Genomic DNA, 18,179 nt, shown 5'->3' with positions numbered 1-18,179 from the left:
TGGCAAAACAACAGCAACACAAAATACACACAGAGGAAGATGCTGGATTTGTAATAAAATAAAGAATTCACTTTGCAGGAAATCCACAGAGTAAATGAGGGGAGTTATACTGGTGAAGATGGATCCGTTATTTATTCTGATAATCAGTCAGACACACAATAACATCACAGTCTTCACTGTTTCACCGTTTAATCTTGGTCACCTATCTTTCTATCTAGGTAAAATCATTCTTAATTTATATAGCTATAGACATGGATTTATTATAATTTATATATATTTATACAGTCTACTAGAACCGCTGAAACACACAAACCAGAGCCAATGATGAGAGGGTGATAAGGGAACACAGACTACGGCTACAATTCACCACATTGATACAAACAGGAGCTGCGGTGCAATACTCCAGCACTCTTTCTTCATTTCCTGATCTGCAGCTGTGAAACAGACTGGGTCCCCCTGCCATTAGCGTCAGACCAGCAGCAGAATGGAATGAAAGGCATCAAAAGGGATATTTCAGTCAAATATCATTATGATTTAATTTTGAGTTGAGTCATTACTTCATGCCATCTGTTGTGTTTCTCCTCCTTAAACCCATTAGCTATCAAACAGGATGAGTTTTAATGGGGAAAAAAGTCCCCATATGTTCACAACAGGAGAAAACTGGAGACTACTGATGATAAAAGTAAAACAGAGCAGATGGCATCAGGCTCTGAACTCAAACCCACCAAAAATATCCCTTTCGGAGTAGTGCGGCTTTCCCATAACCCCTCAATACTCACTTAAAATATCTTTAATTTTATATATTTTAAATTCATATATTAAATATTATATTTATTTTAGTGCAGCAGTTAGTGTCGACGTCACATGATGAGGGAGGTGTAGCCAATAGGTACCAGCCCCTCCTTGTCTCCCTGACGACATCGAATCCAATCCTGATCGACGCCTCCCAGCACCACCAGCTCTTCGCCTTTGCAGAAGCTGAGCTCCGAACCGGTTCCAGAGTGGTCACACAGCGTTCGAACAGACCTGAAGTAGAAGATCGGTTACAGTGATGCTGGTTCACAGAGGATGGAAAGAATGCTGTCAGCTAGCTTATGAGGAAGGACTATGTGAGTCACGATCAGGGCCTATCAGCAGGATGAGTCACCAGCCAGTTAAAAGTCCTTTGACCAGAGAACGGATAATAGGAGCTATTGTGGTCTCTGATACACCTACTGGGATTCTTGGAGGGCTCAGAAAAGCTGAGACGTCATGCTTTGTCTCTGAATATGAGGTCATAATATTTCAATGACTAATACATCCTGTTGTATAATTAATGGTTTAAATCTGATGATTTGATTTCATGTTAATAATGGCAGAACATGTTTTTAGAGATCCCGCCATTAGGGATTTGATTTTTATCTAAGCCCAGTGATTTTTAAAGTCTGTAAAATATTCAACGAGCCCTTCTTTCTTTCTTGTGATGATTATATATAAAAAAAAAAAAAAAAAGAGTGTAGCTTTAAGCAGCTAAAACTGTCTTAATTTCACCATCAGTTTATGGGGTTTACCTGTATTGTCTGGGTCTTTCCATCATCTCCGTGCTGTCTGTTTTTTTCTCTGATTCCGTGTCCCTTCCTTCATGACATTCACTGGTTCCTCGTAGCGTTGGGCTGGAACTGCTGCTCACCATTCGGGTCAGAGCCGTGACACCAGGAGCTAACCACTGAGAAGGACGCCTATGGATTGGACAAATCACACAGACTGGGCCATGGGATTTAATACTAAACACATAGTTGGGATAAAACTATTGAAAGTTCAATTTTAATTCATTGTGAAAACAAACGGTAAAAAAATTCAGTTCGATTTGACAATATCCGAGGTTAGAGCATAAAAAGAAATTTGTATTTCCATCCATCCATCCATCCATACTATAGCCCCCAATTAGAGAGATAACTGGAAATCTGAATCAGGTAAGTTTTAGTTACTAATATTTTCAGAGGCTTTTATTTAATTCATTTATAAAAAGTTTATTTAAATAAACCAAGAATCATTCTTGTTTTATTTTTACATATTACTTCACTTTTTATTACTTTGTTTTCTGATTTGTTTTTTTTTTTACAGGTAAATGTTTTTGATTCTTTGTAAGAAAAAACAGGCTATATAAACTAAGAAATAAACCTTATTTTAGGACGTAGTGTTAAAGCAATGTTGGACTGCTCTTTGCTAAGCTACACTGTAAAGTCAGTGGCTGACCTGGTTGGTGGCATGTGACCCGTAGGACTGTGTGGGCTTCTGGAAGCTCCAAAGAGTCGGCCCAGATTCCAGGGAACCTGAGTTTCACTGACAGAGGAGGAGTCACTCCCTGCCTGGTCCTGGATATCAGCACTACTGGCTTTTGTCTCCTCCTTCTTCACAGCAGAAAGGCTAAAATCAGCCAGGTTCTGGCTCAGCCGACCGCCCCAGCGCACCACAGCTCCCCAGCCCTGCTGTATTACCTATAGTTACAGGAACAAAGAAAAGAAAAGTCAACTTGGCAGGTAAATAGAATTACATGTGGCTGAATAATCATGATGATAAAACACGGACCTGTCCTGCTTGATGAGTAAAGCTATCCTCCTCAACATTAGGAAGGGGTAAAGTTTCAATTTCCTTTTCCTGGACCCACAACAGTTGAGGACTTGTTTGTCCAAAACTCACTGAAGCTTTCACAGGTTCAGAATCGGTACCCAATGATGACTCTGATCTCCCGTTAGAAATCGGCGAAGAATTTGTATTTTCTGAATGTTCTGGACTTCCAAAAGTCACTTCTGAGAGGGTTTCTATATATCCACCAGCTGTAGTTTTCTGTTGGCCAGTCAGTGACTGCTGGAGCCCAGCTTCCTGTTGGGGAGACCTGAGCATCTCAGGCCTGTGATCATCTGCCTCCAAATGATGGTGCTGGAAAAGCAGGTCCAGGTTGAAGGTGAGCAGGCTGAGGGGCTGCAGCACGAGGAGCAGCTCCTCAAACAGAGGCCTGCAGGAGCTCAGCGACAGACGCATAAAGGAAGTAGGGTGGTAATATGCCTCCAGCACATCTGAGATGAGGAAAAATATAAGTTATAGCAATAGTAAAAGCTTTTATACTTCCTATACTTTTTAGTAGTAAAGTATTCTGTCACAAAACAGCTTTTATTCCTACCTAAATTCAAGAACACAGTTGGAATCTATCAATGATGAGGTTTCTGAAGGGAATTATTTACACCTGATTTAATTCATCAATGCCAGAGTAAAGGGGGCTCTATTCAAATGCACACCTTATTCAATCATTTTATTTGCTACTTTGGTCTGGTCCACCACAGTGTTGCCGTTCCAAATGTCCTGCATATCTAAGGTGTTTCCTTGCCGCCACACACCTGAATGAAATAATTGGGTGGCTGACAGGCTTCTGCACCACTTGCTAGCTGCTGGTAGGTTGCTTTTTCATCTGTGTATCGGTCCACAGGGAAATTATTTGTCGTTTCCTTCCTTGTAATTTAACCCCACAAAATTTGAATTATTGAAATGAGTACCAGAAGGCTAAATAAAAAGACCCTTACAGTGCAGTGCATCTGTCATGCAGTATTACACATCAAATTAAAAAGACATTCAGATTCATGCAATTAAAGAAACAAAACTTATTCAAAATTGTAACAAATTGTTTAACTCTATAACAGCAGATGAGTGTAAAGAAACCTGGTTGCCAAATACTAAGATATATATCCCCCACAAGCGTACCTTTTTTCCTTCACTAAAAAAAAAAAAATCAGAGATTAGCGGGAGGTATTACTGATCGGTAGCTGGGTGGGAGCTAACATAAAATATCTAGTCTCCTTCATAAATTGGGAAAGTTGGCAAGCATGATAATGGCATTGTTTCCAATCAGGTGTGGTGTAGCAGAGCCCAGTTTTAGGCACACAAATTAAAAAAGCAACTAGTTACAGTTGCAAAGAGTGACTGAATTAGTAACTTATTCACTGCACAAAATAATTACTAGAAAAGTTGCAATGCAGTTACTTTTTATGATCTAAAATTATGTATTTGGATCTCAGTCTGTTTAAGCAATCAACACCCGCCAACATTATGGCTCCTAAACCAGTCGGCCTCATGGATGACTCTACCTCAGGGTCCCTGCTCCGTTGTTTCACTTAAAAGAGAAAGCAGTCCTCGCCTGAGTGTGACCTTGTGAAAAGCTGCATTGATTGTACCGGTATGTTGTAATAACATACTGCTCCAGATTGCAAGCAACACAATGGTTTTACCAAAGTGTGAAAAGAAAATGGATTACTTTTTAAATGGAAAACTAATGCATTTACTAGTTCTCTCATAATGTAAACAGTACATCCAACACTGGCAGACACACATCTAGATAATGCAATGCAAAAGAACCCACTACCAAAATGTGTTTTTTTTGTGTTCCTAAATGCAACATATCTCAAGAGATATGAGTACATTTTCTAGGTCCTGTGACTCAATGAGATCTGTTTTGGGTTTAGAAACTTACCGCAGCAAGTCTGAAGATGAGACAGCCAGAAATCAAGAAGCTTGGTGCTGTGAGACAAAATCAGTATAAGACCACAGTAAGAACGTTTTTACAGGACAGAATGTCAAACTCTCAGACAGGGGTGAGTAACAAGAGCCTTTTCTTACTTTAGCAGACCAAGAAGGAATGCATTGAACCTCTGTTTGCTCTGTCTCAGCTGTGGCAGCTCGCCAACTCGGATTTGGAGGTTGAATAAGGCTTGAGTTTTGGGACCTTGTTAAATAGTTGGATGAGGCAGAATGAGAGAGGAAAAGAGGAAAACAGGGTTGAAATACTGCTGTGACGCTTGGCACTCATAAACCGATCAATATCTACATCCAGCAGGTTCCCTTTAATCAGCATTTTCAACAATAAATATCAACTGAGATGAAGTGAGGGAAAAAAACCAAAGTTAAAGTTTATCATTGCCAAAAATTGAGAGACAGCTTCTTCCCACTGTTATATCACTTGATGCTTTGGATAGTACCTGTCCTTGTTGTGGCCTGCACCAGACTCCAGGCTGAGTTTGGCCTCCGGCCTGCAATCAGATCACTCTGATGAGGTTTAAGGCCGTCGGTCAGCAAGTTGTGCAGGGCGGGGCAGAGGCACTGCAGCACCACACGGCCCAGAGATGGATTTATAGTGCTGTCTCCTGATAAGGCCTGAGGAGAAGTAAACATGGGGAGGGAAATGAGATTGAGGGAGTTAAAAGGTTTGTGGCATTAGTGAAAAATAAGTTTCAAAGGAAAAGCTCAAGAGAAGAAGAAGAGAACAACAGGACTCATGTAAAAGTATTTAAAGGATTATTTGGTGACAAGACTATACAGAAAATAGTAAAAATGCAAATATCATAATTTCTAATAACACACTGGAAAAATGATCTAAAAATAAATAATAATTTCTTAAATTAAGTGTATTCACCCTTGGTTTGAGTAGGTAAATGAGATAGTTTGGCAATGGAATCAGTATTTTTACTCACAATTAGATAATATTCATTTGAAATAAGACAATGCAATTGTGTTTTCTTATTTTAAATCCAAATTGTCTCGTTCCATTGGCAAGGTGTCTCTTTTATCTCCTCAATTCAAGAACAAATGCACTTATTTTAAGAAAAAATGACTTATCAAGATTTTGATGTTTTTTTTGCAGTGCATTTGTAACTATTTTAAGCTTGTAACCTTCACGTTTTATTCCATTTAACACCCCCAACCTGAGAAATATGTAAAAGAGTTTACATATTCTAAAATAGATTTTCTTCCCCAAAAGTAGTCAGAAAAAAAAAATAAAAAAACCTATTGCAAACTATCCATTTAAAGCCATTTATTCAGGTATTAAAAAGGATAAAAAGCTCTGCCACTCAAAGTAGTTAAAGAACTGACCTTCTGGACTACGGTCCGAGAAGAACTGAACTGAGCCAAGATGGCTTCCACTGCAGCGCTAACTCCACTGACCAGAGCTGAAGAACAGAAGCAACACAACACAACCCTGATTATAAGTTACTATGCAGCAGAGAAAAGCATGAAAATACACAAAAGAAGGAATGCAAACCTTTCTTCTCCTGGAGACATAGAGAGGTCAGACTGAGACCCCTCACTGGGTGATCCACATCCTCACCCATCCAGGGATCATCTGTCTTCAGTACAGAGCCGGCGAAAGAGACACTGCGAACGGCTTACAATAGTAGGGTAAGAACAATTACTTATAATGTCAATCTCTGTGCAAAACCAAAATAATTGTTATTAGTAAGTAAAATAAGGCAGATGTAAGCAGATTGTGCTTTTAAGGGTGAGTAAGCACATCTTCTTAGTGTTGGGTCTACATTTACATCTGGATCCATGAGGATGACCTCCTATCAGCTTCAGAGTTAAAGTGAATCCATGCATTGATCTCAGCTTATAAACATATTGGGACAAAAATTAAATCTATAATAATTTACTGAATACTTCTAATTTATACCATAGATTTCCTTAAACGAGTCCTAAAGCTAAACTCCAAACACTTCCAGGGAGAATATCAGGCTCATTTGACACAATTCAAATATTGTGATTCTTTTAAAGCCTCATATATCTTACATTTGGAAGAAACTTTAAGATAAGAACAAACGTCTAAAATGTATGTACAAACGAGTCAAAACAGTCAATCTCAATTGTTTGTTTAAAGTTAAATAAATATCCTTCATTACTCTTATATAAACAGAAATACATATTCCATTACAATGAGTAGCCAATTTGACAGTTTTATTTACTTAAAAGATAGGTTTAAAATTATTCACCTTGCAAAGCTAAATCTCAATATGACCAAGATCTATTGGAAAAGCAATACTAACAATAAAGCTTTTTTGCCCATTGAAGGAACTTGAAAATACTTGAAAACTGCATAATGGGAACTATTTTCAAGTTCCCATTATGCAGTTTCCAAAAATAAATAATATCAGAGCATTTTACACCTTTAATGTGACTTCTAACCTCTATAGGTTATAATTAAACAATAAAAAGTAAAAATAAAAGTTCAAGTTTTTTGAGTCAAAGATAAACGTGGTTGAATAAATATGGTCACCCTTACAATAATACTTTGCTGAAGCACCTTTTGGTTTTATTCCATCCTTCAGCCTTTTTGGATAGGATCCCATCAGAGCTGCAGAAAGGCAATATTCAGCCACTCTCCTCTGTAAAAGTGTTCCAACTTTATCAGAGGGAGTTCTTTAAAGTCAGGTATGAGCTCATGCTGAGCCCTTAGAAAAAGAAGTATAATGTTTTTTCTAAAGAAGCCATTTTTATAATGGTTTGAATATAAGGTTTGGGTTGCTAAAGTGCTGCTAGATGAAGATCATCTTCCAGCAGTCTAACTACAGCTCTATAGCTGTCTCACTGTATGTATGGTGCTCTTTAGAAGATGGCAAAGATGTCCAAAAAACTATTCTTTGGTAATATGGCCAAAAAACTAACTTTGTTCCATCAGACCATAACATATTTTCACACACCTTTTTATGTTGCTTTGCATTTTTTTAGCCATTTTTAGGTGTTTCTCTACGATCTGTAGCTGTTTTTCCAACATTCCACTCTATACCGTAGTAAAGACATATTATAAGAGATCATTGTCAAATATCCTACAAAGCGAATAGTTAAAAAACCTCTTGCTGTTTGCCTCATGTAGCCCCCCTGAGCTATTTCCTCTCATCTAGGGCTGAAACATTTACTTATTATTATTGAAATAATTATTTATTATTGAAATAATTGTCAACTAATTTATAGTACAATCAATAAATTGCTAAATGGAAAGTAAAGACTGTAAAACGTGCCTTTAGCTGACAAGCAAACCAGTTAAAGCAGCAATTATATGAAATTAAACAGAATATTTAAATATTTTGCTTTCAAGTAAAAAAAATATATATTTTTCGTCGGTCAATGTGCTCTATCCAGAACTACTCAATTAGAAATGTTTTAATTTCACATGGTTTAACTTCTTTAAAAACCTTCTTTAAGGACCTTAAGGCAATCTGGTCGTTAGTCTGTTCATTGAAAAATGTATCGATGAATTAATCGATTTGCAAAATAATTGTTAGTTGCAGGACTACTCTCATCTTTTAATCAGTTAAAAAAGGGACATCTATCTTTGATAGTGCAGTTGTGGTCACTCAATAATGACTGCTTTTTAAATTTTCCCCAAAGAGTATTAAATAACATGCTAATTAACTAGTAAACTTCTCCTTACATCTGGCAATTTAATCACTCTAATGCTTTAGAGCTCTCTGCATAGTACTGCTTTGCAAAAAGCAAAAAAAATAAAAAAAATAATCCCCAATTAAAAACAGAGAACAATGTTGTTTCTTTTAAGCTTTGAGGGACAGTTACACAAAATAAATACAGCTTTATTACGGTAATTATTATAGTACAATAACTACACCTATAAAGATAATTACATTGATAAATATAATCAAAGTGAAAAATGTATTTATATCTATTAAGATAAACCCAAATCTGAAAATGAAAGTAAAACAAATATAAATACGTAATGATGAAAGGTTTGCACTGATTTCTAACACGAGCTTTATTTGGTGCTTCAATTCAAACCTATGATCTGTTTAAAGAGGGTGTACAAGCTCATTCAACCACATATTGCTTTTTTAAGTTTTATATACCTTAACCCCTCCTAAAAAGAAAACAAAACATTGTTCAATTTATAAAGTTTAAAGGGTTCATGAAATGTAGAGAAGTTCTAAAATGATTTACCCTGATCTCATTTAGCTGGACATCTTTTAAAGCCCTTGTAAACAGGGACTTAACAGATGTCAAACGGTGAGACAACAAACAAATGGATAACTTTAAACATCAATCCCATTAGTTCCTATTTTTTACTTTAATAAAATGTCTACTGTTCTGTCGATGTGTTTTGATTGAGATGCATGTGTCCATTTTAACACATCATGCAGAAAGAAAAGAAAAACAAGGAGAGCAGGCAGAACATATCAACCTGACAAACAGACAGAGGACAAAGAGAGACAGACTGAGCAGAGTGGCTGTAGACACACTGTGACAGGACCAGCTGTTCCCCGCCTGAACACCATCTAGCAGATTTGACAGATAGGAGATAGGGTGGCAGGATATATCAGATGACCATGGGAGCTGCCCGCTTATATGATAAACAGCTACTTTTATATCTGGAAAACTCCCCCAAATGCTGAAAAAAGGAACAGCTGCTCCAGAGTGATAAACTCAGAACTAAAATGTCTGACACAAAAAAAAAGAGAGAGGAAGAAAATGTAAAATGCAAATGTAGGAGAGAAACTCTTACTCGACACATGTGGCTGCCGAGGACCCTGGTAGAATTTAGGGGGTAAGGGGGGTGCACTGGGTGGGATGGGGGGGTAAAGATTGGGGTAATAGAGGGGAGCAGCGAGGGCAGGGAGGGTGTGTGAGCGGGGGAAGAGCGGGGAGTTGAGGCAAGAGAGCGAGGGAGCTCCTGATCTTTGTGGAGGGGATAGGGCGCCGATGGGTGAGAGGCGGGGTGGCGCTCCCCGGTGGAGTGGGCAGTTTTTAGGGTGGTACAAGTAGCATGTGGGGAGAGGGGGGAGCTCTTTGGACATTCTAGCCTTAATACTGCTTTCGTCGGCATGGGAGCGCCTCTCTGAATACAGAGAATCAGCATTGATGCCGTCAGAGTAAGTCATCATGACTTCTATGTTCTTATACGGGGTGGTGCATCCCTGCGCCCCGGAGGTGCCACTAAACAAAGCGTGGGTGTCGCTTTGCTTCTCCGAGTCTCTGCTGTAAAGTGAGTCAAAATTACACTTCCAATCCAAGTCCTCTGTGTTTGTTTTGGGATCACTGACGTATTTATAAGCTGACTGTGAGTTTTCACTGAAAATGTCTCTGTAGTAATCAGGAGAGTCTGCACCATAACCAGCCAGGGAATCGTTAAATTCAGAGCCCACAAGAGAGCTGGAGTCGTCTCTGTGGATACAAGGTGAGCCTGCAGCAGCAGGACTCCACTGTTCACTGGAGGACCATGGATCTGCAAGGAGCTGGGAGCTACGGGGGTCTGGGGGATGGGGAGGGAGGGTGGAGTGCAGGAAGTAGGGTTGGGAGGATCGCGCAAGGGACAGTGGGGGCGAGGAAACTATTTGATTCAGAGTATTAGAGGGGGACATTTTAATCAGGGTAGGGCAGACGCAAAGCCAAGCAATGGACATAGAATGAATACAACCGAGTGGGATGGATGGGTCAGAAAAACAAGGTGAGATAATGCAGCAAAGAAATGGGAAGGAGAAAGAGAGAGAGATGTAGAGAATGTTAGTGTAAAACAGGAGAAAAATCCACAATCCTGCCAACATTTTCAGCAGAAATCTTCATCACATTGAGCAATAAAGCATTTAAACATGGCTGACATTTAAAAACTGACCATGGGAGACAGTAAGGCTGATTTAAGAAGGACATTTCCACACTTTTTGTATGCAAGAGCACAGTTTATCAAAACAGAAGGTTATTCTGTGGCTGTAACTAGTTTAATCCTCAGACCTTCTCAGTCTGTCCCATCTGGGATGTTCTGACTGCAAATTATCGGCTGTTAGTTCCTAGCTTGCATTTGTTTTTGTATCAGTAGACGAAATATAAAGGGAATCTGAAAGCACCTGAGAAAAGGATTATGATATGACCAGCAGATGGCAGCTTTGAACAGAAATCTTTTTATTTTCCAATTTTGAAAAAAAAAACAACAAAAAACAAAATTAACTTTACCATGTTCACTTTTACCTTTCTCTACAGGTATTAGGTTGTTATAGTATGTTTTAGAAAGTATTCCATAAAGCATAAGGCATGATTTTGTAGTCTAATTTTCTTAAAACCATCAGTGAAGCAGGGAATCCTTCAAACTGAAACTACACTGCCTTAAAAAAAAAAATCCATACCTCTTGATTTTTTGACATTTTCTATGAAACAGCCACACATTTCAATGTTTTTCACTGAAATTAATATGACAGACCAACCAGTGAGTGAAAATCTTTGTAGAGCAACCATTTGCTCGACAATCTACATGTGTAGAATATCATATCTGTATGATTCCAGCTGTTCTAAAACGGTCTGTTTGTTCGAGAATATTAGGGAATAAACGGCCTTAACTAACAAGATGGGCAGGAAAATAATTACTCAGATAAGTAGCCAAGAGGCAGATCTACAGATCTGGTGAAAGAGGCAGTTGTAACCGTTTGGCCTGGATGGACAATGCTATGATGAAATATAGTGCTATGCATGTAGGAATGGGATAGAATGCAAACACATCAGACCATATTCATGCACTAAAAGTTCAATCCTAATTCCTAATTGGGAATCAAGAACATGTTGTCAAACTTGAAAATTATTGTTTCCACAAATAGAAAAAGTCAGCAAACATCAATATGACTGAATTAACAGAAATGTCAGGCTATAGATTTGGAAGGCTAACAGAAATACAGTTATAGGAATTGTAGGCATGATCATAGTAAAAACCAGGTCAGGGAAGGAGAGATGCTGACAAAATAAAAATACATGTTTACATTTTTTGGTATTCTTAAAAAAAAAAACCAAAAAAACCCCCGATCCAAATCCCAATATAAAACATTAAGGGGTTTGATTGTCTTGTGGCTACCTGTGAAAAAGCTTAAGGAGTATAAATACTTTTGCAGGCCAGTGTGTGTTTGAATTTCTACCTCTTTTTCATGCTGTGTAAATGGAGGTTATAAATTGTAGGACAAAGTAAATTAGTGCAGATATTTTTAAGTGCACGGCAGTCGTCTGCCATCTCTGGATCACCTTCCCTCTGATTTTTTTTCTTGTTTCCTCCTCTGCCTTAACCTTCCTGTCCTCTCCAGCAGTAGCAGCAGTCAGCATATGAATGCTGAGTCAGTAGACAGAGATAACTCATCTTAGCCTCTATCCTTGCCTCTGAACAGCTTCTCAAAGATGCAACTTCTCTGCTAATCTAAAAAAGAGCTTAGAGAGCAGTCGTACCTTGTTTAGAATTCTGCTTCCTTTGAACGGTAGTCAACATATGATACTTCCTATTATAAGAAAACTCCTGTAGCAATTGGCCTATACACTGAGATCCACCCCTTTGGCTCTTAAAGGTGTACACACCTTTTCTCAGTCAGTTTCTTTTTCATTTCACTGCAGTTATTTCATGAAAAACATTTATCTTGTTCATTTGTTTAAAAGTTTTAGGTAAAATTTTGAACTATTATAGACTTTAGGAAGTAGAAATGCTTAACTATTAAGCTTAATTAATTAATGTTGAGTTATTTTTTGGACACTAATTTGAGTCTGAGTTTCTAACAGACTTTTGTTACAGCACTGGATCTAATTTGATCTGAGAAATTAGAAATAAACCAGGATGGGAGAGGCAGTGTGGAAGCAGTAGTGTAGCCGTCCTGCACATCAGAAACTGATGGGATTTAAATCTACAGTGCTGTAAAAAACAAAAAAAAAAAACAAATTGACTATAGAATCCAGCAGAATAATATTCTGTGAGTCCACGTCTAAATGGTTCAGGACAGGATAAAAACAGAAAGAAGGTTTTGGGTTGGCCAAAGTCTAAACGTAAAACAGATTCAGATGCATGGCTTAAAAACAGAATTACGTACTCCAGAGGAAGGAGGGATAAAGTGGACAAATAATGGAATAATAAAGGAAAATAGCAAACACAAAAAGGAAAGGATATTAGAAAAACAGTGGGAAGGAGAATAAAGTTTAGAAATACAAATATTTTACAATCTTTTTTTTTTTTTTTATCAGGGAGATATGAAATGAGGTAACTAATAGTTTTCAGGACTGCATAAAAAGCCTGATAAGAAAAACAGACAAGTGAGGATTTAAGAGGAAAAAAGGATAATAAATTATTCTTCGATGCTCTCCATTATCCCCCAACCCTTATTAGTATGAAGAGACAATAAATAATTCAATAAGTTTATGATGAAATCACACTTTGATAACCAGTAGAGGATGCACTGGCTGGAAAGTTTCCAACCACCTACCTTATCTCATATTACCTCATCTATCCTCATGGTTGTTCCAGCTTCTGCCTCCCTCTCTCGCTAAACTCTCGGTCTCTACCTCTCATTATCTGCCATCCATCAAATTATCCCTACTTTCACTCTGAGTCACGTTCAGTGTACCATTACCTTTAATGAGTCAACATTTTCATCTTTCCAGAAAAGCTGGGGGAGAACATCCAAGCAAATTATCTCTGCAAGATGATTTGCCTTATTGCTACCTCTACTCTTCCATTTTCATTATCTTATCATTTCAACTTTAATGTATAGTGTGTAATGTACACATAATTATGCAAACTTTCAGGATTATGCAATGTCTCATGTTTCTTCATTTTTTACTTCCAAAAAACCCTGACTTTGAAAGATCTTTAATCCTTCAGAAATATTTTGACAAGACGTCTAATAAATGGGAAAGGAAACTAACAATGCATAAAACCATGAAAACTCATCTTCATACTGCTTTTTTTTAAAGATTAGAGCCACAAGAAAAATTTAACTGATTTTTAATTTTATTTGAGTTTAATATGGGGGAAAAAGTCTTCCGAGAATCTGAGAAAAGGGTCAGACTTCTGACATTAAAGGCAGTATTCTGGGGAAAAAAAGTCAGAATCCTGAGACTCAAGTCAGAATTATGAGAAAAAAGTGAGAATCCTGAGACTAAAATCAGAATTCTGACTTTTTTGCCCATACTAAACTCAAATAAAATAAAGAAAATCAGTTAACTAACACTAATCCACCACCATAGCTTTTGCTGTACTTTGACAGCTGCAAAAGACTTAAGCGTGTTAACCTTTGAGCAGGATACACACAGTGAGCTTCAATGGATTAGTTTAGATTAAAGCATATTGATGTGCTGGAATGGTCCAGTCAAAGTCCAGACCAAAATCTATTTCCAATTATCCAATTGCCAAAGTTTCAGGTACTTTACATGGAAGAGAAATAAAAAAATAATACTTTCCAGGTGTGTAAAGCCAGTAGAGACATATCCAAAAATATATGCAGCAAAGGCAGTCCCACAGAGTACATTAATGTTTGAACTGATCTGTTATTTTCCCTCCACTTCCCAATGTCATCTGGCCTTGTGTTGGTTTATTATGTAAAATCCCAATGAAACACACCAATGTTCTGGCTGTATTATAGCAAATGTTAAAAAATTCAAAAGGTACGGAGCATAAAAAACAGATTTTCCTCTAAAAGCTCTCTGGGAATTAATTTTCTGGAAAATATTTTTATTTCGGCATATTTTTTCTCCTTGCAATTTTTCATAGATTCGTCTAAAGAAAAAGTACAAAATCGCCTGCTGCTAACAAAGTGTCTCTTTTTTGTGCACAAATGAAAATAAAAAAAACAGCAAATCTAGACACTTTTGTAATATGATCTGGAGAACTTTTTTTTTTTTTTTTATCTTTTTCATAACATGTAGACTTAGCATGAAAGCTCTACTCACCAGTTGTTCTTGATTCATAAGTTCTCCCTCCATCGGCCCGGCCTCTCACCTCCACTCTCTCCTTTCCTTCCTCTATCTTCCTTTCCTTCATCTCTTGCTGAAGTTCCCCAGTCTCTCTTTCTTGGCCGACGTTCCACAGGCTACTGTCGCTGCCTGAGCAGCCGATCTTCTGTGTCGGACACAGCTCCAACTGCCCACCCTCCTTGTCAGCTCTCTGCAGCATCTCCTTCAGGGCAGCCATGGAGGTGAGGGCTGGGGGCGGCTGCATGAAAAGAGCCTGGGCCTGTGATGTGTACTCCCACTGGCTGCCATCGCTGCCTGCCTTCTCTCTCCTCCACCTCAAGTTGTAGAGTATATCAGGGTCAGGGGTAATAACGGTGGGGTCGGGCTCAGGATCGGTGATCACCTTCGTCGGAGGGGAGGCGTTCTTATTGCGGAAACGAAGCTCTTTAAATGTAGTGACCTTTGGACCAGAGTCTGAAGATGAACTTGATGAAGAGAGCTTCTTGGGGATTTCAGAGGTGGATTTGTTCTTCTCCAGTTCTGGAATCTGTGGGGGGGGTTCACATTCGGGTGTGAATGCTATAAGCCAATCAAAGCGCTCAGGTTGCTCTGAGTTAGCAGGCAAAGTGCTAACTTTAAGGGGGGCTGAAGACGGGGGGATTGGAGGCAGTGGGCGAGGAGGTGGAGGAGGTGGTGGAGAATTTGGTAACTCATTTGGGTAAGGGAAATTATTCACCCTCGCTTCATGCGAATTACTAAAAGTTGTGCTGTAGTAATGGTCACTTATCGAAGCAGTGTTCTTCTTTCTTCTTCTTGCAATCTCCGAAAACGAGGTTGTTCTTTGTTTGTCTTTGCCTTCCCCCTCTTTATTGCTTTCTTCAGATGCTTTCCCATCTCCATCCACTTTGCCTGTGTCGTTTTCTCTCTCTTCCACCCCGTCTTGAAATCTGAACTCTCTGGTCTCCGGAGATCTGGATGTAAAATGATTATCTGCTTCCTCCTCATCCTCCAGCTCCCCGACACAGACACCGAGCTCAGGGCTGAGTTTGAGGAGCTCGGCCTGGGTTAGTCCTGCCAGCATTAGCAGCTTCCGGATCTCAACATCCAATGCGTGGAAGGAGGGGGGAGGGGGCAGTGCAGGTGGAGGTGGTATGGCGGGGGGAGTAGAGGAGCAGCTCACTGAAATGACAGGTGGAGGAGGCAAGGGTGGAGGGCGTGTGGTGGGAGGTGGAAGGGAGAGGGGGGTCATTTCCTGCTCGGCTTGAAGAGCAGCAAGGCGCTGTGCCTCTTTTCTGGCGAGGTGTCGCTTTCGGGGTGGAGGGATGGGCGGGGTTGGTGTGGGGATGGATGGAGGTGGAGAAGGAGTTGTATAGAGGGTGAGGTAAGGGACCGGTTTGGAGGCAGGGAGAGGAGGGATGGATGGCGGAGATGGGGGGAGTGATTTCTCGTATCGAAATGTCGAAAATGTAGGGGAAGAGGAGTTGGGGGAGAAAGTGGACAAAGTGGGAGAGGTGGTGACGGCTATGGAAGTGGTCTCCCTACTGATATTAATGTAGGTGTGGAGGTCAGAGCTAACGCTGGCATGACGGGCAGGAGGTTTGGGGGGTCTGGGTGGCAGCTCCATAGGGGAAGGGGTGAGGGATTCCGGAACAAGTGGATCATCGCAGTCAGACGGAGCGGTGAGGTCAACCCCGGCATCAGAAAACTCCTGAGATTCCCCCATTGCTCCGTCACGGGTTTTAGAGAGCTTCCAGGAAATGTCGATGTTCCCCATTTCATCCATGATGTCAGAGAGGTCCTGTTCCTCCAGATCTCCAAGATCAAACCCCTTCTCATGAAGTCTGGCAACATAAGCCAACTTCACCTCCCTGTTCACTTTTTCCAAACGATCGAGGTGATCAAGGCGATCCCTCAGCACATCCCAGTGTTGCTCTCCTTCCAGATCCCAGCGAGCAACTTGGATAACCTGGCTGAAGCGCTCCATTTTCCCAAACTCCCCTACAGACTCTAAGAAATCAAGCAAATCTAGTTTGTTAGCATCAGAGTCACTTTTTACACCCAAGTAGTCAGGAGATGGTGAGTCAAGTGCAGAGGGGTAGCCCTCATCAGGGGAGCAAGAAGCAACTGGTGAACGGGAGTTTAGGGAGAAGGGATTATTGTTAAGTGGAAGAGACGAAGGAGGTTTGAACTCTGGGAATTGTATGAGTGGGTGGTCTTTGGGGTTTAATGCGGCAGAAAGGTGGTCCTGGTCCTGAGAGGAGCCCATGGAAGCGCACTGATCGGCACAGTCAGACTCCAGGTCGGAGCAGGAGCTGATGGAAGTGGAGGACGATGAGGTGGAGGAGGACAGAGAGAATTCTAAGAGGGATGGGGGGCAGTCACAGCATGACGGCACCAGTGTGTCATCATCGTCATCATCATCACTATCTGTCTCGTCATCATCCTCATCTACATCAATAGCAACATTTCTGCCTCTTCCTTCCTCTGCATCTTCTTCATCTACTTTTTTGTTCTCCATGTTTTTGTTTTTGTCTGTTTTCTTTACATCGATCTCCACATTGGCGGCAGATTTGGCAGGGGGCTCCGCATGCGCAGGAGCAGCTTCTTTGGCCACCATAGCCCCGGTGTTGTGGGCCACCTGAGTCACAGGAGGAGGAGGAGGCAGCTGTAGCTGCTGCCTAATGGACACGGTGTTATTGTTGTTATGGTTGTGGTTGAACATGCTGTTGTTGTCCTGAGGAGAGCGCCCATCACAGCACAGGCAGGGGAGGCTGGGCTCATTGCAGTTTGGATCCAGGGGGAGGGCGGAGGGGAGCGGAGGAGGAGGAGCAGCAACTACTGGTGTGATCTGGGTCACTGCAGATGGGCGAGCGCTCTTCAGTTTGGGTTTAGGCGATCTGGAGATGATGGAACCTTGTTTCTGAGAGCTCAGTCTGGACTGGATTACTGGAGCTTTTGGCTGTGCAACCATCCTGCTCTTGGAAGAAGCAGTGGGGGCTTTAGAACCCCGCCGTGGAGACGAATTGGTGATTGTGTTCATGTTTTTATCTTCCCTCTGAAAACTAGAGACACGAAGCTTGGACCCAGTTGAGTTAGCTGTCCGCCGACTGGCATCAAAACGCCGCGGCTTTGCGGCCTGCGAGGAGGACTGCATCATGGGAATGGGACTATTAAAGATTATCTGATAGTTCTGTTGCTATAGAAACTGTTGCTAAAATTTGTGGACGGATCCTGTTTATGACGCACCGTAAGAGTCACATCTTGGCTGGACGCCTAAGATCCTGCAACACCAAAAGAGACACATGGTGAATAATTCCAAGGAGTAAATTCTGCAAATCAAACACCACTTTCCAAGTCTACACGTGTCTTAACTGTAACAAGCTAAGGAAAAGTAAAAAGAATATAAATGCTTTTGTATAGAGCTATCATTTCAATCACAAAGCTTTCTCCATATGTATGAGTTGACAGCGTTTTCATCAATGCCGCCAGCTAATAAAACGAAAGAAGATGCATGACACATAAAAAGGAGTGTAAAAAAATAAACAAAAACCTCCTCCATACCTGGAGCAAAATGTCGATGTAACTGGAGCATGACAAAATCAGTTCAGCACATGAGTGTGTCCTTCTCTTCTTTGAACCAACCCACCCAGGGCTATATCTACATTGAATATATATATATATATATATATATA

General features: G+C 40.3%; 1 protein-coding gene across 2 annotated transcripts in view; it reads right to left on the bottom strand.

The window, feature by feature from the left end:
- Positions 1-6: 6 nt before the first annotated feature.
- Positions 7-18,179, bottom strand: part of rusc1 (RUN and SH3 domain containing 1) — a 19,075-nt gene continuing 902 nt past the window's right edge. The window contains exons 2-12 of one of the 2 annotated variants that reach the window (XM_015380576.1): positions 14,485-17,768; positions 9,311-10,135; positions 6,068-6,190; positions 5,899-5,975; positions 5,007-5,181; positions 4,648-4,753; positions 4,502-4,548; positions 2,569-3,056; positions 2,236-2,477; positions 1,551-1,718; positions 7-1,026 (exon numbers count right to left, since the gene is read on the bottom strand). In XM_015380576.1, coding sequence (XP_015236062.1) covers positions 861-1,026; positions 1,551-1,718; positions 2,236-2,477; positions 2,569-3,056; positions 4,502-4,548; positions 4,648-4,753; positions 5,007-5,181; positions 5,899-5,975; positions 6,068-6,190; positions 9,311-10,135; positions 14,485-17,644 — 5,577 coding nt within the window. In that variant the 5' untranslated portion in view covers positions 17,645-17,768 and the 3' untranslated portion in view covers positions 7-860. The remainder of the gene's footprint in view (positions 1,027-1,550; positions 1,719-2,235; positions 2,478-2,568; positions 3,057-4,501; positions 4,549-4,647; positions 4,754-5,006; positions 5,182-5,898; positions 5,976-6,067; positions 6,191-9,310; positions 10,136-14,484; positions 17,769-18,179) is intronic. The other variant, XM_015380577.1, reaches the window with a different exon arrangement.

Source organism: Cyprinodon variegatus, unplaced genomic scaffold (genome assembly GCF_000732505.1).
Source record: "Cyprinodon variegatus isolate N-32 unplaced genomic scaffold, C_variegatus-1.0 Scaffold217, whole genome shotgun sequence".
In the NCBI taxonomy this organism is placed as follows: domain Eukaryota; kingdom Metazoa; phylum Chordata; class Actinopteri; order Cyprinodontiformes; family Cyprinodontidae; genus Cyprinodon; species Cyprinodon variegatus.
The sequence above is the reverse complement of the archived record's forward strand: the minus strand, read 5'-3'. Positions and strand labels throughout refer to the sequence as shown.